The sequence below is a fragment of the Spea bombifrons genome, chromosome 13 (assembly GCF_027358695.1).
Source record: "Spea bombifrons isolate aSpeBom1 chromosome 13, aSpeBom1.2.pri, whole genome shotgun sequence".
In the NCBI taxonomy this organism is placed as follows: Eukaryota; Metazoa; Chordata; class Amphibia; order Anura; family Pelobatidae; genus Spea; species Spea bombifrons.
The window spans coordinates 17,700,954-17,724,679 of NC_071099.1; the positions used below are offsets into that span (position 1 = coordinate 17,700,954).

Consider the following 23,726-nt stretch of genomic DNA (forward strand, 5'->3'; position numbering starts at 1 on the left):
ATACCTGCAGAGACGTATCTGTCCCTCCTCCTCTCAATCCTTCGAACATTTACAAAATCCCTGGCGGACAAGAATAAAGGACAAAGAATATTCACATGCAGAAAACGGGACAGATAAAGTAGTAAAGAGGGAAAAAGAGAGACTCACCTTGGTGACACCACACCGCCTGCTGCCGCAGCAGACACATCATACGATACCAAAGTGTTATCGTCCACCCGCTGCAGGATCTAAGGTGAAAAGGGCAGAAAGTGATAGAATAGATTCGCTTTAACATCGTTCTTATTAAACTGTAGACACGCGAGTCTACATTGGCCACAATAATAGTACAAATGAACATTGCTCCTGGTAGAATTCCGGGACTACATGTAAGGCCTCCGAACGTATTGTGGGATCATATACTGGTTTACCGGCCAGCGGATCAGAGGGAAGTTCACCTACAGCAAACAGCTGGCTATGGGGACCGTTTCCTACTAGCACTTGTTCTCTATCTAAAAACATGTCTAATTACAGATTTACAATATATTGTATTGTATTAATGTGTGGCCTGGATATAAAATAAAATGAACCCAACAGTGGTGTATTATAAAAAGCACAACTAATAATCCACAGACTGCGCTAGCCAACCCACATTCTGCTTACCAGGGTAAAATGTTCTGTTGATCGATACGTTTGGCAGCTATCTAGCTAGCAAAGTGCTTTTTATCTCTAAGCAAAGCTTTTCTATCAATCATGCATCATATTTACATTGGGCTTTAAAATAGTTAAAGCTGTAACACAGAGTCCATCCAAATTTCACAAACACATGGGCATCAGAATACACTCCACCATCTCATCACCGGTGTGCCAGCAATTAGTATATATAAAAGTATTACATTTTTCCTAGGTGTGCAGAACCCAGAACGCTTACATAAGTTTGATGTGTTTGACCTTTTTATTATATTTTTCCATATTTAGCATATCTGACCTGGCAATTTGCCACCGTCCTGTTCCACAAGACCATCTTTTCGGGTTGAAGAATTACTTCCTGGTAAACCGTCTCGGCCGGGCACTGCATGAGAGCCTGTGGGTAGGCACAGCCAGGTTAACACAGAAGGATCGCCGATAATTATACGAGTACTCAGTATGTAATATGTGTACTTGGATAAGTTAATAAAGTTTTGAAATAAAATAAAAAAAATTGTATATAGCAAGTCATTCTTCCAAAATGGCACCAACTCTTACCAACAATAGAACAAGCTTCTGAAGCAAGATATACAAACACTACCATGCTCACTAGAAAAAGTAACAAGCAGCCCTTCAGACAAAATCTCTACCCAAACTGGTATCCTTACAAACTTCAGCAAGTTACCTTGAGGACGTAAGTCTTCCCATGGAATGGTATTTCGAACGTGTAAACAGCATCTCCGGCATCCTGAATGGAAAAATAAAGACGCAATTCAATTCCATAACAGCTGTAGAGTTATTGTTCCTTAAATTTACAGAAAGGACCTGGACTAAAGTGTCCTAAAACAACTCATGAGGTTGTAGGGGACATGAACCAAAACATACATATACAACCATTAATAAATAAAAACACAACACAACGATGAATCAGGCCGTGGACTTTTATTTAGTTTACCATTTAAACAAATCAACTAACTTATATAACTTTGTAACCAATGTAACAAACAAACCAAGCCCTTGGCACAAGCCCAGAGCACCAGACTAAATTCATCGGGCATAATTTAAATTTACAGTTCATGGATGGTCCTAGATGTTTGGAGAGTAGGAGCGAGGTGGTTGAAATGAAAAAGTAGCATGCACAAAAAAAGATTGTGTAAAAAGAGTGTAGTAGGTGATGAGAGGACAGATGTTACAGAGACACAAAGAAAGGGCACTCACATTGCTCTTCTCGAACCTCCAGTTCACTTCCTGACCAATAATCTGATCCACAACGTCCATGGCCTCCTTTCCTTGCCGCACATACTCTCGGTCCTGGTCTGTTACCGCCCGTCTTCCCACAGCGTCCTCGTCGTCATCAAACTCGTTGTCAGACCCTTTGGGATAAGGATAACAAAACTACTGGATCGTGGCTAAAAAGGACATGCAAGTGAAAACAGCTGCGTGACAGCAAGCACAGAACAAGCAGAGGAAACGGGACAGGTGACCAGACCACTGGATTTACTCACCGGCAAAGGATTCTGGTGGAGAGTAAAACTGCCCCCCTTCAGACATGGCCCCCGGGTAGAGGGAAGGAGGTCGGATAGCCGCGGCCTGAGCAGCCGTGTACCCTACAGAGTGCAAAACAAAGCATGGACGCTCTCAAATCTGTCTAAGTGGAGGTAACGCTGACTTTTCATTAGGTAAAATTGTCACACATTACGATTATTTTCTTATAGAAGGTATGTCCACTCCAAATCCTCCAACTAATCAATAAACCTCTTAACGTATTACGACTAGAGGTGGAAGCGATGATGCGGTACATACAGTGTACAATGTTTGCTTAAATTACCAAGAGATATTAAGACATAACTTCTAAAGGCAACAATATAACACAGAACACAAATAATCTCTATTCTGGATGCAAAATTAAACTGGATCATCAACATCACGTTACCAGAAATAACAACCACATAGGAGGTAGAGGAGAGAGGATGACATTGAGAATACATGCTAAAGAGTTTGTGTGCTACCCCACACCCCACAGTCCACAGTCCAGTCTGGGTCTGGGGTCACTATTGTAGCTGGAAATGGATGATTTCCAAAGGAATATCTTCATAGGAGTAATGAGGCTCTTTATCACTCCCATCACTCCTGGGATCCAATGGCACGTTGTGTTCTCTAATCCAAATTTAAGTTTCAAAGGCTAATTGATCATTAAGTGACCCCAAACCATTTAAAAGGTAGAGCATACACAATACATATAGAGCAGACATGGTTCCATCTAGCATTATCAGGAATGGTAACTGGCCTGCCAGCTTGTATGTTTATCTGGCAAACAAACACACATTTTATATATATATATATATATATATATATATATATATATATATATTATAATATAATATATATATATATATATACATATATATAATATAATAGATATATATATATATATATACATATATATAATATAATAGATATGATATATAATATATATAATATAATATATATATAATATATATATATATATATACACACACACACACATACACATACACACACACACATACACATACACACACACACACACACACACTTGAAGGGTAGCAATGACTAAACTTACATCTCTCCTCCTCTGCTTCTTGCGTCAACACCTTGAAGTCCAGGAACCACGTCTCCAGCCATGCTAGCACAAACGACACAATTGGTAACACAAAGCCAAAGGCACCTCTGGACAGGAGCTGTGACAAAAAGATGGTACAGATTATACAGAGGGCATTTGGTTTAACATCTGGCTCTCAACACAAGATGCTCAGCCTCTTCAAAACTAAAACAAACCTTTCTAAATGCAATAATTTCATCTTTTACTGCATGTTATTACACTTTCACGAAAAGGAAGATCTAAAGAAGATTTCTACCCACTGAGCCGGACACAGAGGAGGAATATCTCACCTGAGACATAATAACCTTTGCAATGAGAAACGCACTGGTCACAAGCGTGGTGATCTAGGGAAACAAATCAGATTAAGAAATATCTTTCAGAGGTACAAATAACATAAGTGCCCCTCAGTTCTGTTCAGTAGCTGGAAGGGCTAACAACATCCCATCCAAAGAAGCCGGGGCTGTTCTGTGATCACAAAAATGCATTTAAAGAGCTAGATAGATAGATAGATTGGATAGATGGATAGATGGATAGATGGATAGATATATATATATGTAGCCATGGCATGTAAGGTTTTTTTAAATACATTAAGGCATTTGATCAATATGCCAATAATTACAGAGGATATATTGGTGAACGGACAAAACCGCCCAGCATAAAACAGCAGCAACGTCAGCACAAGGACATGATGCACGAGGGTCAGGGTATCACATTTTGGCAGGGAAGGATGATATGGGCGAGGTAAAGGTTAGTATTATGGCGTACTATTTTGGGTTAAAGGAACAGAATAAGAGAACGCAGATGACTATTAAAGATTACTATTACGGCATTAGGAGTTAGCGTTTGACTAATGCCCTTCAAATAAGTAAGAAGGAAACAATATTGTAATGGTAACAGTAGATAAATACAGTGGATGAGGGAGGTTATGCCAACTTACAGACACTGCGAGGGTGGTAGATACATGAAACAGGCTTCTAGCAGAAGTGATTAAGGTTTGAACCTTTACAGCAGGGGGGGGCAGACTAGATGGACCAAATGGTTAACAGTCATCAAATTCTATGTTTCTGAGATGGCTCGGGCAGTCTTTGTGTAACTGCATCCAGGGATAAGAAGTGATGCTAAAGATTTATGTTACCCTGTAAAGTGGGAGAAACCGTATTTTGTGGCCCAATTTACTCTCCATCACCAGCACTTTTATCAGAATAAACATAGAAAAAAAAAGACCTTAAATACTCACCGCGATGACCCACCAGTGACGGAGACGCAATACAGCATAACCAAGGAGCAGGACGGAGAACCGGAAGACAGCCAGAAGCTACACACAGAGAGACAGAGCTAAGATGATGTGGGAGATGGTTTGGGGATGTAAGGAACTATCATAAAAGGCTCTATGGGAACACACGAGTTCTACTCACAAAAATGTCAAAGAAAGAGGTGCCAAAAGTATAAGACAAGACCTCCAGCTCCAGATTCTTCTTAATGCCATTATTAGTCTGCGGAGGCAAGAATCAGGGAAAGCAGGATCAGCACTACATTTAAGCGGCAATAAACTGCTCCAAAGCATTGGTAGACACGGCACTCCTTTCCTGAGACATTACCTGCCTTATTTTACATGGTAGGCACCCGTCACAATAACTACCACACCGTCACTTAGTGCAGAACACTATCTTCCTGCTTTGCCCCATTACAGCTACCGTTTGCCAATACCTCTCCATCCCATCCTATTTACCAACATTTCCAACCAACATTTAATATTACTTACTTTTCCCAAACCTGAGGCTACCTCTGCCCCATTCATACATGTAGGACAGTTAGATTCCTCTGCCAGAAGGAATCTGGCCCTGTATCATGTATAGCTAATCAGTAAGACTTCTTATAACCCACAATGCCTAAACCTTGCTTTATCCACGGTCGCTCCATTACTACTAAGATCTTACCAGCATATATCATAATGTCTATAATGAGCTGAAACCACAAATACTTTAGTGAATAAACCCCAACGCCTCTATTTGACATATAAATATATACGAAGCTCCTTTGAAGATCAAGCTTTGTCTACAGACTATTTCCTATCCATGTCTTGCCCCGTGGCTGGAAACATGATCAATGCTAATTTGATTTCCCTTCTATATCAGTGACGCAAGTGATAGATGGACTAGCCGTCCAGCCACCGGTCAAACAAGTAATCTGTTTTTGTCCACCTGCAGTCAGCTTTATTGGAAACCTTCCAGGGAAGGACAGGGAGTGCGAATTGTGTTCTGTCGCCTACACGTCAACAGGCTCGGTCATAAACAGAAGCTCCCGTGGCCAGAGCCACTTCATATACTTAATACTGTAACCTGAGCACATTCTGTTTACACAACAAGACAAACATACACAATACTGGGTGTGCAATCACACTATAACTCTTCAGAGCTGCCCATGAATATGATGACTAAGAGTTAGTAGGGCCGTCTTCTCCAAGGAATCTGTTGTCATAAAAGCGATGAGGTCATTTTATATGTAGAGCAGAGGGTAAAGTAATTAAACATGTCATTTTTATGCTGTATATAAAATAGATCACTTTTTTTAAAGCATCACGAGTTACAGTAATAAAAAGCATCACAATGTTTGAAGTAGGGCAGCTTTTTGTTATACTATCAGCGTAATTCCCCCTTCATTTTAATACGGACTTGGTTAAGCAACTTGGGGCAAAGGAGAGAGAAATGATAAGTTAACCATTGTGCAAATGCGACCAATATAGACCGATGCCTTGGTGTGTGGTGGTGGTGAGTTATGACCCACAAATTATTCCAGCATGACACTTTCAGCTGCAGTTTAATAAGAAAGAGGATGTTGATGTTTCTGCCCACAACTGATTCCGAGTACATCGCAACTCTAAAGATTTCTGAGAATGAAAGCAGGCGAGTCAGTGGTTCAGAAATTGTGACAGGTGCCAATAAAGCAGCCATGTGTGCCCCGGTAAGAGGATGCACACACATGTATTGTTAAGTCACAACAAAGTAATAACCATCAATCATTAAAATGGATCAAGCTTGAAGCACTGTCTTGGAAATTACAATAGAACATGCGCAATAAAGCATACGGACAGCACTTGGCAAAGGTTTCAGTGTCTGGCCTCGTCAAAAGGTACACTGGATATTGACAAGGTTTCTGTATCTCTGCCTCAAAATATTAAATGATGAATGTTAGCATGCCATGGAGCAACAGAAACAGAACAAAATGTTAATACACTTTGTTTTAAACCGTTACTTGTTCTGCTTATTTTGCTTTATGGGGTGCCACCTTCCCATACTTAATATTATATATATATAATATTATGAGACTATATCAATAGCCATAACATAAAGACAAGGACAATAGGGTAACCCACCACAACCTCCATTACCCTCCCCCGTATACTCACATTCAGTTCAATAATCCACAGGAGTGATACGAACAGCAGGTCGAAGGTGACAAATAGACAAAAGGTCCTGCGAACATCTGATATGACCCTGCGCTGCTCGGGCGGCAGACAGTACTGGGGGGAAAAGATCTGGCTCTGGCTGAAGGAGGAATTGATGGAGGCAATCGCTGGGAGACTCCTCTCCAAGTCAGCCTGGAAGTCTGAGGGGGTCTTAGTCATGTTGGGTTATGAAGTATACATTCAGCGTTCGGAAACTGGAGGACGCGGGTCAGCAAGCCATCTGTGGGAAGAACAGAAATAGTTGCATATTGGTGTTAGAAAAAAACGAGGAATACACAAAAATAAAATCACCTGATAACCAGCAAAGGGAAAACACAACGTGAGAAAAGCAAACAAGATGTCATACCAGATAAAAGTCACAGATTTATTTCCTCACAACACTTCCCCACAGAGACAACTTTGCACTTACTTCTATAAAGTCCACAAACTATCACTTTCTCCATCAATGCGCTTTTCTATACTTTAAGAACCACACCTGGCCTTAAAAATAAAAAGGAACATCTTCCATACCCCTTATCCCCTTCATCATATTCTACCTCACAAGTCTGCCCTTCCAAAGTCTGCTCCGTCACACATCAGGTGCCTTTCACACCGACTTCCCTAACAAGACAAAGGACTGGATGCGGTCTCAGCCAAAATAAGTAAACCAGATGGGCCGGAGGGGTCTTATCTGCCATCAAATTCCGTTTATGCTTCTAAGTCACCTGATGGCCACGATTCGCCCGACACAAACCTCACCGTCCGCAGCAGGATCTGATTATTATACGGTAATCAGAACACATACCCTACCCATAGCCCCAGTTCAACCCATAACAACCATCTCTTACCCCTTCCAGACCCTTTAATGCCAACCTGCCCCTGGAGAATATCACGCCTCACTTCATTCCATGCCCCTCACCCCAAACATCCCGTTTCCATGACAACCTCACCCCCACAATTCAGACACCCCACACTTCAGACCCAAGTCTTTTGCATACAAACCCTGCCAATTAACCCCATCTCACTCACAAATGGCCCTTCTGCCTTTCATCCCTTACCCACTACCAACACAGACCACTCTGTCCCCCCCGGTTCCGTACTCCACCTCAGGCTCCTTCGCATCACTTTGCCCCATTACCACTTTCTCTGCTCACAAAAGCTGTTCCTCCCTCCGTATCTCTTCGCGCTTCAATAATTACCCCCCTCAAGCTTCCCGTCACAGCCACTGAGTCAGTCACATCTCTTTCCGTAACTCCCGGTACCTCTCAGATATCGCCTCCCGGCCGGAGCCTCACACAACAACCCGGAAGCAGCGAACTCCGGAAGTAACGGTGCATCTCGTGACACCCAGCCAGATCCGCCTCCGAGTCCTGCTGAGTGGGCGGGGCTATCGCGTCCCATTGAACACAGTGGGCGGGGCCGTAACCGTTCGTAGAACCCAACGAGCTGTGATTTCCCGTAGAGTAACGAGCGTTAAACACCTAGACCGCTTTTAATTAACTTTTAATACACGCAATAATCAATCCTATTTATTTGTTGATAAATATAGATGAATTGAGCTCAGAAATATAATTCGGTTCCTGTTCTTTAATCCCCTGTATTTTACTCATTTTAATATATTTTAAATATTTCCCTGTCATTTTGACGTTTAATATATTTTATATATTTTACATATTTATATATTTCTCCCAGTATTTTCCTTTTCATATGTATTTTCCCTGGTATTTTCGCTTTTTAAATATTTTCTCTAGTGTTTTCCCATTTGTATATTTTATATATTTCCACTTTTATATATTTATACATATATTTTCCCTGGAGTTTTTCCTTTTAATTTGTTTTATATATTTTCCCTGGAGTTTTTCCTTTGTATTTATTTTATATATTTTCCCAGTTATTTTCCCTTTGTCTCAGTTTAGCTCCTGGTCAAAGTCCTCGTTGATGTCACTGGGGTCACATTTTTAGAGGAATCATGGAAACCCACAAGTTTTTTTGGCAAATAATGAAATTACCAAATCGTTAAATCTCCCTCCAGATTGTAAACTCATTTGAGCCGGGCCCTCCAAACATCTATTCTGTTAAATTGTTATGTTATATACTACTTGTTATGTCCTGCTTCCCCATTGTTTAACCATCAGTGATTTATGTATACATTATACAGGGCGAGCCAAGCTCTTCCTGCAGCAGAAGCTCACCGGGGTTCGGCCCTCATAATGTACAATGAAGTCAAGGAATTGAAATGACATCATCTCTCCTGCAAACTCTCCCTTTAGTGAATAGACCTCTTTGTGTGCAAGAAACGTTACACAACAAATTGCTTCTGAAAAAGAACTCTTTGTGAACATTATTGCGTTCCTTTTCTGTCCAATGCATGAACAGAATCGTGAGGCTGGGCTGCGCTGCATGTTTGGCAAGGGTTTCATTTTTTTAGTCTAAGGAGTTCAATTTGCTGAAAATGATATCACAAAAACATAGTATGCAGGGTGGGGTTTGTTCTAAAATATGAAATCTTAACATCAAGAAAAATCAGTCCTAACCCAGGGCAGCGCCCACTACTGCCGCCTTCAGGTAGCAGGTGGGCGGGTTTACTGATGCAGGCGGGCAGGGTTACTGATGTCAGTGGGCGGTCTGTTGACAAAGGTGGGCGGTCTGTTGACATAACGTTTGTATCTAGCCACAAACACAGAAAACGTTTGCATGGTAGGAGGGGAAGTGGGCGTATAGTGGGCGGGCCTTCACGAGGCCCCCCTGCGACCCGGGGATTCTCAGCAGTGACCCGGAGACCCGGAGAAGCGATGGCTCACCCCCGGAGTCTCTGGGCGACAACTGGAGAGTTCCCAGGTATGTCCATAGTGTTGCGCCTGCTTTAGTGTCACGTGACAATTAAAGCTTCCCAGCCAAAAATGATCAAAGAACGATGTTTCTAGATCTTGCATCAACTTTAAATTCAGCAGAGCAGGTGGAACAGCGTCTTTAACGCATAGCGACACGGAATGTGAACGTGGTTTGAAAGATAATCCGGTCGAGCCGAGGATTTGGGCTGCGATGAGGATCAGCGGTTCCCACCCTGTGTCAATGTACCGTGACCGCTTGATCGTCAGCGTGATAGGACGGCAGTGTCCTAGCGCTTGTGTGAGAAGGATGTCCCCGGTGACACCCGGACTAACTGCCCTCACCACCCGTCGCTGCCAGCTCCGGGGCAAAGGAACTGGCAGCCTGCGTGTTTATTCAGACGCGGTAACTGTTTGTATCGATACGGAAACTGGAAAAGCTTAAATGCAAGAACTTTGAGTAAAGAAAGAGCTCTTTGTATGTAAATAAAATGAGTTTCGGGACAAAGAGTCAGATTTCAGTAACTGCCCAATATTTGTTTCTTTACTGGGCAGAAACCAAACTCCTGACCTTAACACTTTTTTGAAGGTGACATTTCCGTTACAGGCTTTACTAGATGGTCAATGTCACGGGAACCCGGGGGTCTACCGGGAGGTCCCTGGGCATCGCTGCCATCTTCCTCGTACCAAAGCTGGCCACAAGATGGGCAGCCGCTGCAGTTTAATACCTCCCAGATGCGTACATGTACACCAATTACATATCAAACACGTGTAATGTGTCAATCACAATTATGGAGGCAAGCACACCATGTACACAAGTTGTATGTTTTATGACTTGGATTAAGCAGGTTCTATCACATAAATATACAGGATTGTCCAGGCTCTGTCCAGGGACGCTGCAGCAAGCTCTGAAGGGGAGGATGGTGGTCGCACTAATCTTTGGGGCGCAGCAGTTTGGCTTCGGTCCGTAGAGATAGAGATCCCGGGATCATGGCTGTGGAATGGAAGCCACTTGCTTTTCACACACTGGATCTGGAACTGAGAAACAGAGAATGGTAACACTCACTCTGCAGCCTCATCTATCAGCTCGTCTTGGCCTAGGCGCTCAAGGTTATGCGCATTACCCAAGGATGGACATCTTCTTCTATTGGTCAGACAGAGACCTCTGCACCATCACATGTATGAGTTCATGCATTTCTATCCCATTGGAACAACCCAGCTAAATGAGACTTCTTGTGGACCTCCCTTGGTGAACCTGAGGAAGGGTAACCGATCCGAACTCCCAACAATCCAAATGGCCAAAGAGGGACACTTTTGTTTTAGCGGGTATGAATGAATGAATGAATTCCTATGTCACTCTGCGACCTACGCCAACCTTTCATTGAGACATCGTGATTTAATAGGGGGTATGCAAATTATGCTTTCTGCTCTGTTGCTGAGGCCAACGCGTGTTCTGTTCCACGGTCTGTTTGCCAATGGCACAGACCGGCCCCCATTGTGTTATTGCTATGGGGAAAGGCGTGTGTTTAGGGATACAAGGTACATCTGTCTGATGCCATTAGCAGATGGCTCAGATGGGAAATGTATCGCTGATTCCTGAAAGAAGTTTGGGAATGGTCCCCTTTTACACATACGATGCTACATGGATGAAACGCGTCGGGTGTGCGGGTGTAAAGATGCCTTTTATCTGAAGTTGGGTCCAGCCTCATGAGTGCTTTCTAAATGCTAAAAATGAATTAGTCCTTACAACCTGAAGTTTGGAGTCTTTTTGCTTAGATTTTGGCAGCAGTGGGATACCTGGGGTTTCTAGAAGTGGGTGGTGAGTGTCTGCTTTCATTTGAAATGCTGAGTTGTCTCCCAGGAGGTTGCAAATCCCTTTTTACGAAGGACCAAAATAAATCTCAGAATAAAAAAATATGCTCCTAGATAGGGTTCAGCAGACTGCACAAAAATATGTTATTGCGCAACATTATTACATTTTGAAATGAGAAACATCCATGTGACGCAAGCAAAGGAAACGCATTGGCAGCGACAGCGAATTCCAGGTTTCCCTTCTGGGCTCTATCTCTACGGAAAATGTAGAAGCCAAATTCCACTATTTAGGAGATTCCGGTAGCGATCTACAAAGAACTGCTGAAGGCAAATCCAAGTACATTATAGCTATAGATGCAGTATACGTGACTTATCCAGTCTGACCCGCAGAGTGGCCAATGGTGCCGTTATAGGAGATAGAATCGCCATATAGAATGTTTTCTCCTGGACACGTGACTTTAACTTGTTGCGTGATCTCCTGGTCAACGGAGGTCAGAGGATCTCCCATCTGGTCCATGATCTCCACAGCCTGCCAAAGTGGGATAGTTGGGCAGCTACCCAGAACCGTGCCGGAAAATGGGGACTTGTCTCACGAAAGCCGGGGGACTAAGATACGGTTCTTCTGTAAGTTATGATGTTATACTCACGTAATGCGTGGCCAGGCATTTCCAGCTGCAGATCGGGTGAGTATGCGGTGCTGCTGGCCAGCGGCCCACCGGTCATTTGCCCTGTGTGCCAGATGGTCAGTCTGGGCCTGATTAGGGTTATTCATTCTCAATGAGAAGGAAGATCTGCCCTTTTCAGCATGGAACTGCTCAGCAGGGGCAACCACTCAACACTTTCCCCGGGGTCGGCACACCAATCATTCTTTTCTCGCATGGGGCTTAAATAAAAGGGCACGCTTATCCTATATAAGCATGTGCTTTCATTTTGGGCTAGTGCGGAAAAGCAGGCAGAACAACATTGATGCCACACTGGACGTCTCTTAATGGGTCAGCCATTTTTGAAAGTCTCCAGGCTTTGCTATTGTGCCTCAACAATACCTGAACAATTAGCTTCTACTGGTAAATAATAACCCCGAAGTCTGACTCAAAGTGATTTTACTTTACTGCAAGAGGATATATTTTTCCAATAATTTCCCAAAAGTGGTAGCTGAACATCTAATGGCCCAAAGTCTGCTGTGCCGACGACTGCGAGACCATCTCAGACGAGACATTGTGAGCCGTGAGATTAAATGTGTCGGAGATCATCGTCACCTCCACATTCTTTTCATGATATATTCGGACAGACAATTTCATGGTTTAGGGGCTAAAACAGGACTTATCTGGGTCCAGACGTTCTTATTCATTCCCTCTCCTTCATTCCCTCTCCTTCATTCTCGCTCTGTATTATTACAGAAATTACCTACAACTAAAAGGCCAATTTCTCTCAACGGGATTCCAAATGTTTTGGAGCATTTTCCAAGGAGACAAATTCAAGTAACGCCACCGTGATATACGGCTTTCATAAGTATTATTATTATTATTATTTTGTGGCGATTACATTTAAAGTAGTTTAGATTTATTTTTAGAGCCCTGTCCTCTAGAACAAGCAGTTCTGCCATTACTCCCTCTTCCTGTGCCTCCCTGCCATTCCTGTAACTACTACACAGGTAGTACATCACATATACTTTTCCCATAAAGCCCCTTCTGCCCCCCCCCCGGTAGATGCGGTTATGTCAGTGTACACCCACTGTACCCTTCACTTTATCTGAGACTCATGTATTGTCATGCATCGTGTCTGATAGACACTCTTCTATTCCCTTCAAGGACACAGCCGTTGACTCAATGTTTTCTTTTCTCTTCTGGTTCTGAGTGGACACTCGGACACAGCTGTGACATATATATATACCCACTTTGTCCTATTCCCAGTACACCGTACCAGTCTGCGTGTTGTCTTCCTGCTCTGTGACTTCTGTCCTCTCTTCCAGAAGGGTGTGATGCAGGAGGGCCTCAAGGCTTCTTGAAGAAGGGTCACCATCATCTGTGGGGCATAGAAAACATGCATTTATTCTGACTGGCACTATGAAAGGGAAATGACAAATGGTGGTCCACCAGCTGTTGGTGAACTACAAATCCCAGCATGCTTTTCAGTCACATGAGGACCCCCATATTTATCCAACAGCTAGAGGAGAATACTGCACATGTGTCAATATACGTCAATACATAGTATCGGAAACAGCTGCATTAAAAAGGGGGTCAATAGATACGTACCTTCTTTGGTTTGCACGCCACACTCTTCCATCACGCAGTCCTCGGACTCTTCTGTCTCACTCCCAATATCTCCTTCAGCTTCCTCGTCATCGTTGTCACCAAGAGAGTCAAGGGACTGCAAATGAGACTGGACTATGCGCTGGACAGCTGGAAGATAAAGACTGGATTATTGGAAACTCAAGTGACATAGAGATCCACAAAGTTGGAAGCAGAACGTTGTCCAAAATGTCTGTGTGAGCTGAAGGGCCCATACCAAGACATTTTGGACGACGCTATGCTTCCGGCTTTGTGGGACCAGTTTGGGGAAGGCCCTTTGTATTCCATGACTGCGCCCCAGGGCACAAAGCAACGTCCATAAAGCTTTATGTTTACTTCTCATTCATATTCCAATGATGTTAGATCACCCATCAAGTGTCTTCATGAGTCTACCAGTAGTTGGAGGACACTCGTATTGCTGAGACACTGATTAATTAAGTGAGTGCACAATCCATTTCTACAGGGGATAAAACAATTATCACAATAACAATTCAATTCATAGTATTTTATATCATATCCAAAACGATCTTACCTTTAAAAGAAGGGGGGATGTAGGCATATTGATTTTGTCTCTTTGTTTTCAGACACTGGGGATCCCCTGGCTGTATTCGGGAGCATAAATTGTGGAAAATGATGAGATTGTGGGCGTTTCGGAGTAATCATAGGTCATAGATCGAAATTTGTATCAATCACAGTGGAAACCAGAATTTTCACTCAATTATCGCTCCACAGATTTGGCAGTAAAATTGATTTGTATTAATACGTCCAACGCAGATCAGAGAAGAGAGGAGAGCATCAGAAAAAGAGACCGTACATTATTAATGGAGAAGAGATGGATTAAAGATGGCGGTCTGAGTAACTGGATCCATGTTGAGTAAGAAGAGACAGAAAGGCAACAAAGTCTGAGCTGGTTTTGGGGAAAGACAAAGATAAATGAGCAAGATAGAGACAAGAGGGGCTGATCGAGAGGATCTGTGGGACAATGAAAACATTGGGTATTTAGTCAGATTACATATAGCTCTAGAGCCAAAGAATTGCCCCTTCAGTCACCCTTCAATCTTAAAATCTCAAACGTGCTCAGAAACGGGCAAACACCACCTATTGCCCTCCACAAAACCACTAAAACAGCGACACGCTACAGCTCAAAGTGCGGAACGTCTCTAGGTTTTGTAGGTATAACTGATGATCAGGGCCCTGGTCCATTTTAGGGGTACAAATATTTACCAATAAGGCAACCTGAAGCCAAATTAAGGTTTTAGTCTTTGTTCCTCTGACCCATAGTCCCAAGCAGTGAATGGCAGCAGAAAGCAGGTCCTAGTGACAGCACAGACTGCAGGCACAAGGTAAATGTATACACTGGCTGTGTGCCACCTCTACGCAAAGGTCCTTAATGGGCTTTTTGTCGTATTCTACAAGGGTTATGTCTGTAATTTATACTCTGCTATACAGGGGTTTCCTTCTCCTCTGGTGGGGACTATTAAGACGCCATAACCTCTCCTATTGTTTCACTTCCCCCTAAACCACCGACTAGATTGTAAGCTCATAAGACCAGGGCCTCCCTTCTCCTTTAGTCCCACTGATTGTAAGAGCGCCATGAAATCTGCTGGCTATTTATAAATAAATGTAATAACCTTTTCATACATGGTGCTCAAGGTTACGATCAAGGTTAAACAGAGCCAGACCTAGTGGCCAAGGTCAGGGTTGTGGGACACTAGTGGTGATCGTAGAGCCTGGAGCGTCTCCAAGGGCATTGGGGGCTTCAATAACTGATGCCATTCTGCAAACAACATCATATAATAATACAGAGGCTGGGGCTGTGGGAGGCTGGTCCTGATTGTGAAGTTCCGGAATATAATGATACCGTGCATCTATTTACAGACAATGGATACCTTGTATTGTATAATGATTATATGTATTAACATTATACTTTTCTGCTTTCTATAAGGACATTGTATCCATACAGGGATTATTAACAGAATGTCCGTAACACAATCCTAATTAATACATGAATATAATCCACCGTGGTTTATTAAGACATGTATCCGACATTTTCAGACGTTTGTCCCTTTACCCCCACCGGCCGATCTCATATAAAGATTTTGGCTCACCACCATAATATATTCCACGTATAGCCACCAGGTGGTCTAGCATAACAAGGACTTTAATCAGCATTTGCCTGATGACTGGATCCTTTCTCTTCTCTTATTTCTGCATTCCCATTCCGTAACTGTATTTTGGACAGTATAGTGCCCATTGAATCTGGTTTCTACAGGAGACCGCAGGTTGGGGTAGATTTTGCCGCCACCTGCCTCCTGTAGCTCACTGGGTATGTTTAGGGGGTAAAGTCTAACTCTTTCCTGGAAAAAAGATGACAACGGCCTTCCCCAGGGGACCATGTCCTACCATCCAAGGTGTGGTGTGCAGATCACTTTGCCGGACGCCTTGGCCAAGGTGACCTCTCCATACCTTGTGACATTTTGGTTCCTCATACATGATGATTATTTGCCATAAGACTGATCCATTTTAGACAATTGGACCCAGAAATCATGCAACACAACGCAGCGAGAAGTCACCCTTTAAAAGAGTAGCAGTGAGCTGGGTGATGATCGTGGTTTCCATGAAGAAGTCCGTATTCTAATTCTGATTATTTGAATAATTGTTCAGCTTTATCTTAAAAATATTTATACGCTGATAGCCGTTCAGCACTTTATATGAAGCAATGATAAACATCCAGGGCTGTGATATGATGTTTCTACGCTGAAAGAACACGCAGTACCGGCCGGTGATTCCGGGGATCTCTCAACAGCCAGAATTCCTACCCTGATGTCTATAATGAAGCAGGGGGGGGGGACTTTAATAATAGAAATATCTGCACCGTGTAATAACATAGATTATCCTCGCTCCGATAGCAGACGCCGGGCACTGTATATATAAACCCCCGGGCACTGTATATATAAATTACCGCACACTGCGCAGTGTGGAATGATTGGGGATCCAGCCGCAGATAATGAATGAAAGAATATAAAAAAGCTATACTCGGCGAATGAACACGTCGCACTGTATAACGATGCTGTGCATCTCCGCGTCCTCCTCCACCCGCCGAGTCCCTGAGAGGTGGCCTTGATTGGCTTCTGAGGTCACACTCGGTGTGACCGTGGAGCAGAACGTTCTTCCCTTTAAATAAAACCCTTTTGTTCCGTCCCCAGAATTTCAACACTTCCTCCTCCATCACAAATTCCATGACGTATTTTCACCCCATGGGGTGGAGGGGGGGGCAGTAGAGTAGTAGAGCCAGGCAGAAGGCTGGGGGGGGGTACCTGTTTAGTTGCTTAATCAGCCGAAGAAGGTTGAACAGAATTGAACCCATTCACTGCCTGATCAGACGCCTCAAGTCATCATACCGAAGGGTTAATAAGGAGTATGCATTGACTTGGGAGAAGTCCTCTTCTCCTCCTCTACCGGTTCGTCTTCTGTGTGTTCGTGTTATTGTTAATTTAGTCTATTTGCTAATTAATGTTTATTGTTAACTCTTTATTGTCCTTCATCGTTGAAGCTACAGAACCTGCTGGGGCGCTATAATTAAAATGTTAAAGTAATAATACCGGCTCCTGGCCCCAAAGGCCCCAACGAAAGGCCTGGCTTTATATCTCATGTGGCTCTAATTTGCGGAACTTTGGTGACCGACTCGACGCTTATCCTGGGCCGTGTGGTGGAACAGAAGAAGTCGCGAAACCCTATATTTATTAACCTATATGTGGAATAAATCCAGAATGTTGTAAAAACAGTCCGATAGAGCGTCTTTATCGTAAATGCCCCGTAGAGCTACCGATATTGCAGGTCAAGGAAGGGCAATGGGTCTTAGAAACACAACGCAGACCCCTGAAAATAATGGAAATAATGGAATTTGGTCATTTAGCGAGGGGAACTTACTCAACGATGTGTCAATATGCCAGGGCCGATGTCTACATTGCTTGGCCGAGGAAGCCATATTTAATCCACTGTGGGTTACTAAAAAAATAGAGGACTTTTACGGATACAGAGAAAAAGAGAAGAGAAAGGACTTAGCAGGCATATAAATGGCCCTGAGCGGCCCGGTTACCCAGTGGCTATACGTGCAAAACATACAAGAGCCCCCTTTATCTCGCGATCGTCAGACGTTTTGCCAAGCAAATAGTCAAAAACATTTGTTTAAGAGATAAGAGGGGAGACTGGGACGTGGTAACAGATCTGATACTCACCTGATGTGCTGCGGGGTCTTCATCTGCCAAAAAAAAGCAAGGAGAAACACAAAGATATGATTTTTAGTGTATACTACACCTGAACAAGACCTAAGAGCTTGCGATCGAATGGAATTGACCAAAAATATAACCAAATTGCTTCTTTCGCGCATGTATAACAGCCCATGAATATTCTCGAACCCGCGTACAGTGCAAAGATTAGATTTACCCCCCTTTCCTGCAAGCATTCTTGCCCGTTTACCCCGCCATTTTCCTTTGCCAATCATAAGTGAGGGGTATCTTTCTCACCTGGCGACTGGGGTTCAGACACTCGGAATAGGGTGGCTGGTGTGGGTCGGCGTCTTCTGATCTACAAACATTAAAAAAAATGGTTACATCAACCTTAAAATTGCCTTCCGGAGCAGGCAATGAAATATATACAACATATACATCCACGTACATCCGCTAACCCCCTTCCATATCACCGCGTCCTCAACCAGAACAGGAGATGCTCGCCTCTTGTCTTAATTCTTTAACCGGCAAATCGGCCCTCACCGCGTTCCTGTATCTGGAGAAGTTACTAGAACTGCGTATTCTGGAGTAAATGGGGTTAATTAAACCCAAGCATTCTATTTCCATCTTATTACATTAGCGTAGTCATGTTACTCGCCAAACATAAAGCCCCTTCACATGTCACACAACAAAGCACGCTAACGCTTCTGATTACATTTGGCTCGCGTGTGATTTAAATTACTGACAAATACAAGAAATATATAATAAATAATATAATAATATAATATAATAATATAATAATATAATATAATAATATAATAATAATATAATATAATATAATATAATAATATAATATAATAATATAATAATGTAATAATATAATAATATAATATAATAATATAATAATATCATATAATAATATAATAATATCATATAATCATATAATAAAGCAAAGCGATTTTCCGTGAATATCCGCAGCCGACATTCCGCTCCGCGGTACAAAAACACTAAAAACTACAGGGAGAGATTCGCAGCGCAGCTTGCGGCTCTCCTCGATGGCCCACTGAGCTTACACTCCAGCCCTCAATGCCCCTCCTTGATAAGAATGGCCAGCTCCTCTCTTATCTTCAGTCACGAGTTGACCTCGTACTGGAAGTGATAGAAAGGAAACATGCGCAGCCCCCAGGGCTGATAAGACGCGCCATGGCCTTCATGCAGTCACCTTCACCCATCCGCTGCCTGCTTCATTGGTACGAGTAACCCCTTCTAAGCCATCGCACGCTGCACGGTGGGGCTGTTTGGCACATAAACCCAACTCCGTATGGATTATGTATGGGACGTGAGCTGGTCCAAAGAGCAAGTGGTTGCTATAGTGATAAGACCCATGTTTGCACCAAAATGTCCCCCGTGTATGCCAACCCCGCAGGTATCTGCAAGTAAAGATGATCACCGCGGCTCATGTGGGATCTGACTCCATGGAGGGCCGACTACAATGTTGGAAAATGGTCAGTCCCATTGCCAAGAGATCTGAATGACACGGGGGGCCGCCTCGGCTCTTGTGCGTGCGCGGCGCGGTCTCTCTTCACTCGTTGGATCGATAAGAATGCTTTTAAGCCTCTTTAGCGCCCCGGGCAGCACACAGTTAAGATGTTTGCCGCTCGCAGGGCGTCTGCAGCCTTAGGAATCTGCTAATGAGATTACGGATATGAAAGGAAAACTAAACAGAGATTTTCTTGTCTCTTCCAAACTGCCTCTACCTCTCTCCGCTCTCTCTCCCCGTCTCTCCCCGTCTCTCCCATAGCCAATGCCCCCCCTCTTTCACCTCTGCTCCACAAACCCCCCATCATGTGAGCCAAGACGATATCAACTCAAGGTGGCCACAAAACATTCTTCTCTTTATTATTATTAAAGTGGTTGGTTCTTGTATATTTTCCATCAGTCGCTCCTGACATTTACTTTTTCCACCCCAACCCCTTACAACTGTTTTTGAGTCCCTCACGCACTGGACGGATTGTACTTGTTGTGGGTTACCGGTACGGATGGCCACATCATCATTGTAATTAATAGAATGTTCTCAGAATATGCTGTTGGTGGCTTCTTCAAACGGCTCCCTTGTCCCCAAGACTTGGGTCCCCCCCAAACTCCAGGGTCATAGGCTAAGCCCCAGCACCTATCGCCTCGGTTGAGGAGATCTTTGGTGTCCTGGCAAGGTGGGCTATTGAGAAGAAGCTCTATGGATCTGGTACCACCTTTGGAACAGCAGCTTCTCAACAAAAAGGTTGGGCTTCGTTAGCTTTTGGGGTTCTTAAGCAGAATGGCCCCCAAAGTAAAGCTTTTTCTAGCCTCGTTTGGCATTCCGAGACTAAAGCTTTCTCATATGTGCTGCACGGACAGAATCCATTCTTAAATATATGTTCCTTTCATAAGGGCGAGGGCCTAATTCATCCATCTCCTCTACCTGCTTAGCTTGTGACGGCCATCCAAACTTACAGAAATGGCTATAAACGAGTAGTCTATAGACTAAAAATCTAATAAACATGAAGAAATTATACACAGGTGGATTCCAATACGGAACCCAAGGACCCACCCAAAAAAATTAGCAAAAGAGTCTGAGCGTAACCCTAAACCAGTGTTGGGAAGTTTGGGTCCCCTTGGTAGCTCCGTATGTTGGTGCCATGGTTCAAAATCCTAAAGTCCTGGCTGGTCAGCCCTCCCGTAAGACCCGCAATATATTCAATATGTTCGTCATGAAGCGGTTCCTACTCAGTTTATAAACCGTTGGGCGAGTGTTTATGCCACCTTCAAGATGGTGGAAGGACGAGAGATGTCTTCGCAGCTGGCATCTATCTTCAGCTAAGCGACACAGGAGGACAAAAAATGTGCAGATTTGTGATTGTGGCAGCGTTACAAAGTGTTTTAGACGGACACAAAAAAGTCAACAAAAGCGATTGGGCCAATATTTGTATTGTAAGAGGCGCTATATAAATAAAAGATAATAAAATAATAATAATAATAATAATAATAATAATTGTCACAATCAACAGCAATACCTAAGTGGTGGTTTCCGCAGGAACGCATATAAAGCCGGTACCTCTGTTAACGTAGCCCCATTGTGTGATTTTATGCACTGGGGGTATCTTTATAAACCCCCCGCTATACATTTCTAATGGATACATCTACATGAAAATATTAATATACAGATTAACTAAAACATATAGAAATCGTAATAATAATAACAACGTCATTTATGGGTGGCCTCATTACCAGTGGACCCAAACTGTTTCTGTCTACGAGGACTTTACTTGGGTTCAGCGACCCCATTTTGGCCTAAAGCCCATCACGGCAGGTCCAAGGGGGCACAGTAGTTTTCTGTTAGGCTACATCCGGCTACGTATAATATATATATACACTTTATCCCACCATTCCTGCAGATCACATATAATATTTTGTCCATGAATCATTTTATATAATCTCTCCTAATCTAGGACCCCCGCTGGTTCATAATCCTCCCACGTACTCTCTCAGGTTTACTTTCTTAACCCTTTCCGACTAAATCTCTCCCTCTTTCGCAGTTTTCTTCTCCCTTTCCATTTCGCGCACGCACTCCTATTAATCCCTAAAACTAATAATCTCGTTAGACTCCGCCCATTCATTTAACTCCCTCTGGGCCAGAGGCTATCACCGGTATCAGAATATCAATAATAGTGATTTGTATCGTATCACAATACACGCTCATCGCGTCTGCGCTGTTTTGCACCTTATGCTTGCTCCCTTTTTCAAGTTTCGCAACTTTTTTTTACTTTTAACCCTTTACTTTCTTCCTACTCCAACACACACACACATTCAGCCGCACAGAAACAACCCTTGTTCTCCCCGCTGCTGTGCGCAGGGAAAGGTTTAGCTGTCACCGTTGTTTGTGCAAAACATTCCCTTCGACCAGGATGTAAATTACACGTGAACAGCCGTCCCTCGAAGCTTTAAAGGAGTAGGCATTGAACCTGGTGCTGGCCCGTCACACGCGGGGTTAACACGCAGGGCCGCCCGTGTCACGGTGAGTTTGTTCTCCGTTAATCGTGTGCTAAGTCACTTTATTGCCAAGATGATGGCGAGCCCTAAACTGATCCATGGCAGTCATTGCCCATACTGGAGAAGACCTCCGAGAAGCTGATCTATCTAATGCAGCATGAGAGACTTCAAGAAGAGACCAGAAGAGACCCCTGAGGTCTGCGGCGGTCAGAAGAGACCCCTGAGGTCTGCGGTGGTCAGAAGAGACCCCTGAGGTCTGCGGCGCTCTATACTAACACCCAAAAGAAGAATCTTTGTAAATATGGAAGGCTGTGTATAAAAGCAATGCATCAATCAACAGAACATTACAACGTATAGATACATATAGATACATATAGATACATATAGATACATATAGATACATATAGATACATATAGATAGCGGCGGAAGAGAAGAACCGGTTGGCCCATCTTGGCCCCTTTTTGAATTGTTTTTGCTAATGAATTCTTTAGGTTGGCTTGATGTATACTCAAGGTTTCTCCAGAATGTTACTGTGTTTGCCTGTACTACTTCTCCTGGGAGTCTATCCCAGGAATCTACTACCCTTTTTTTCTTCCACTACCCCCCTCATTAAATAAATGTCCTCTAGTGCTCCTCTTGTTTATCAGAAATGCTTGTCTCTTGGGCTTTATATTCTCCTTTCACATATTTTAACATTTCTATCAGCTCTTCCCTCTCTTCGCACTTCTAGGTGGATAAAGAGGAGTAAATAAAATCTGTGTATGCTGAGTCGGAGGGCAGAACTGATCGGGCACTCACCATCTCCACCGATCTGGGGTCGAGTTGGCTGGGGGTCGTCGACACAGAAAACTGGATCTTCTTCCTTCCTTTGGACTCCATTTCTGAAAGTAGCGGTCAGAAGTCAGAAGTCAGCACGCATGCCTTAAAGCCCTGACTTCTTTCTGTCTTCGCTCTTTACCTGGATAGCCTCCTCCTCCTCCTCCCGATGACTCTTCCCTTCCTCTCTTGGTATTTGTCTAACTGTGTATTCCTTTCCCTCTTACTGTTTCATTCCCTCACTTCTCTCCGTCATTCTGCACTTTTTGACTCCCCGTCCTCCTCTCTTTATAACCTTGGTACCTCCCTCCCTCTCTCCCTTTACCCCTCTCTTGCTGTCTCTACTCGCTGCTTCCCTCCTCTCTATTAACTCTCAACCGGAGGATATCCTCGTAAACCTGCCTGGAGGTGACCGATAAATAGCATGGATTCCTCTAGTGATATCTTATTTCAGTCTAGCCTGCCCTCTCTGGCCCTCTCTGCCCCTCGCTGTGTCTCGTCTTTGCCCCCCCTGCCCCCTGTGGCTGATAGACCTGTGACTTTGGCAGGCAGAAGTTCATAGTTGGGTTATTTACGCAAAGTAAGGTAGATAGAGGGGGGAGAATGGGGAGGACTGAGTATGAGAGCAACCAACAAGTGACGGGCAGACGCTGGACTACGAGAGAATATAACAAGAATTTTTAAGCTGATACGGGGGAAGCGAGGTGGACTGAATATCATGGGGCCAGGTGACGGTGGGCTTTTTTTTGTTGTTGTTGTTAACCCCTTAATGACAAAGCCCGTACATGTACGGGCTCAAAATGCATTGTTTTAAACAGGTATAGGGACTGCCCATTGTCCTTAAGGGGTTAATATAAGTAGGGAAGGGATGCTGACGCTGGTTATAGAAGATATGGTGAAAACATGTATGGAGTAGACATAAAGCGATCCTGAATATAAGACAAGCCCGCTGGTGGACTTAGACGGACCGAGACCGT

The 23,726-nt window shown here is 43.5% G+C and overlaps 2 protein-coding genes and 1 long non-coding RNA gene across 4 annotated transcripts in view; 1 reads left to right on the forward strand and 2 right to left on the reverse strand.

Annotated features, from left to right (window-relative positions):
- LOC128471718 (uncharacterized) overlaps positions 1 to 1,180 on the forward strand; it is a 1,213-nt gene extending 33 nt beyond the window's left edge. The window contains exons 1-2 of the long non-coding RNA XR_008346123.1: positions 1 to 232; positions 955 to 1,180. The exon at positions 1 to 232 is cut by the window's left edge and continues 33 nt beyond it. This is a non-coding gene — a long non-coding RNA (uncharacterized LOC128471718). The remainder of the gene's footprint in view (positions 233 to 954) is intronic.
- Positions 1 to 8,111, reverse strand: part of STARD3 (StAR related lipid transfer domain containing 3) — a 9,722-nt gene extending 1,611 nt beyond the window's left edge. Inside the window, exons 1-12 of one of the 2 annotated variants that reach the window (XM_053453679.1) lie at positions 8,012 to 8,111; positions 6,711 to 6,990; positions 4,720 to 4,797; positions 4,542 to 4,619; positions 3,595 to 3,648; positions 3,266 to 3,383; positions 2,169 to 2,270; positions 1,882 to 2,036; positions 1,349 to 1,411; positions 965 to 1,060; positions 148 to 227; positions 1 to 60 (exon numbers count right to left, since the gene is read on the reverse strand). The exon at positions 1 to 60 is cut by the window's left edge and continues 45 nt beyond it. In XM_053453679.1, coding sequence (XP_053309654.1) covers positions 1 to 60; positions 148 to 227; positions 965 to 1,060; positions 1,349 to 1,411; positions 1,882 to 2,036; positions 2,169 to 2,270; positions 3,266 to 3,383; positions 3,595 to 3,648; positions 4,542 to 4,619; positions 4,720 to 4,797; positions 6,711 to 6,929 — 1,103 coding nt within the window. In that variant the 5' untranslated portion in view covers positions 6,930 to 6,990; positions 8,012 to 8,111. Of the gene's footprint in view, positions 61 to 147; positions 228 to 964; positions 1,061 to 1,348; positions 1,412 to 1,881; positions 2,037 to 2,168; positions 2,271 to 3,265; positions 3,384 to 3,594; positions 3,649 to 4,541; positions 4,620 to 4,719; positions 4,798 to 6,710; positions 6,991 to 7,887 lie in introns of both variants that reach the window. The other variant, XM_053453678.1, reaches the window with a different exon arrangement.
- A 2,277-nt stretch (positions 8,112 to 10,388) lies between these two features.
- PPP1R1B (protein phosphatase 1 regulatory inhibitor subunit 1B) lies at positions 10,389 to 23,026 on the reverse strand. Its single transcript, XM_053453839.1, has 8 exons — positions 22,892 to 23,026; positions 22,732 to 22,814; positions 18,204 to 18,264; positions 17,916 to 17,938; positions 14,210 to 14,279; positions 13,642 to 13,788; positions 13,310 to 13,411; positions 10,389 to 10,615 (listed from the first exon to the last, which is right to left on the reverse strand). Exons 2-8 carry the CDS (start codon positions 22,810 to 22,812, stop codon positions 10,566 to 10,568), a joined length of 534 nt encoding a protein of 177 aa, XP_053309814.1. The 5' UTR covers positions 22,813 to 22,814; positions 22,892 to 23,026; the 3' UTR covers positions 10,389 to 10,565.
- Positions 23,027 to 23,726: the final 700 nt, after the last annotated feature.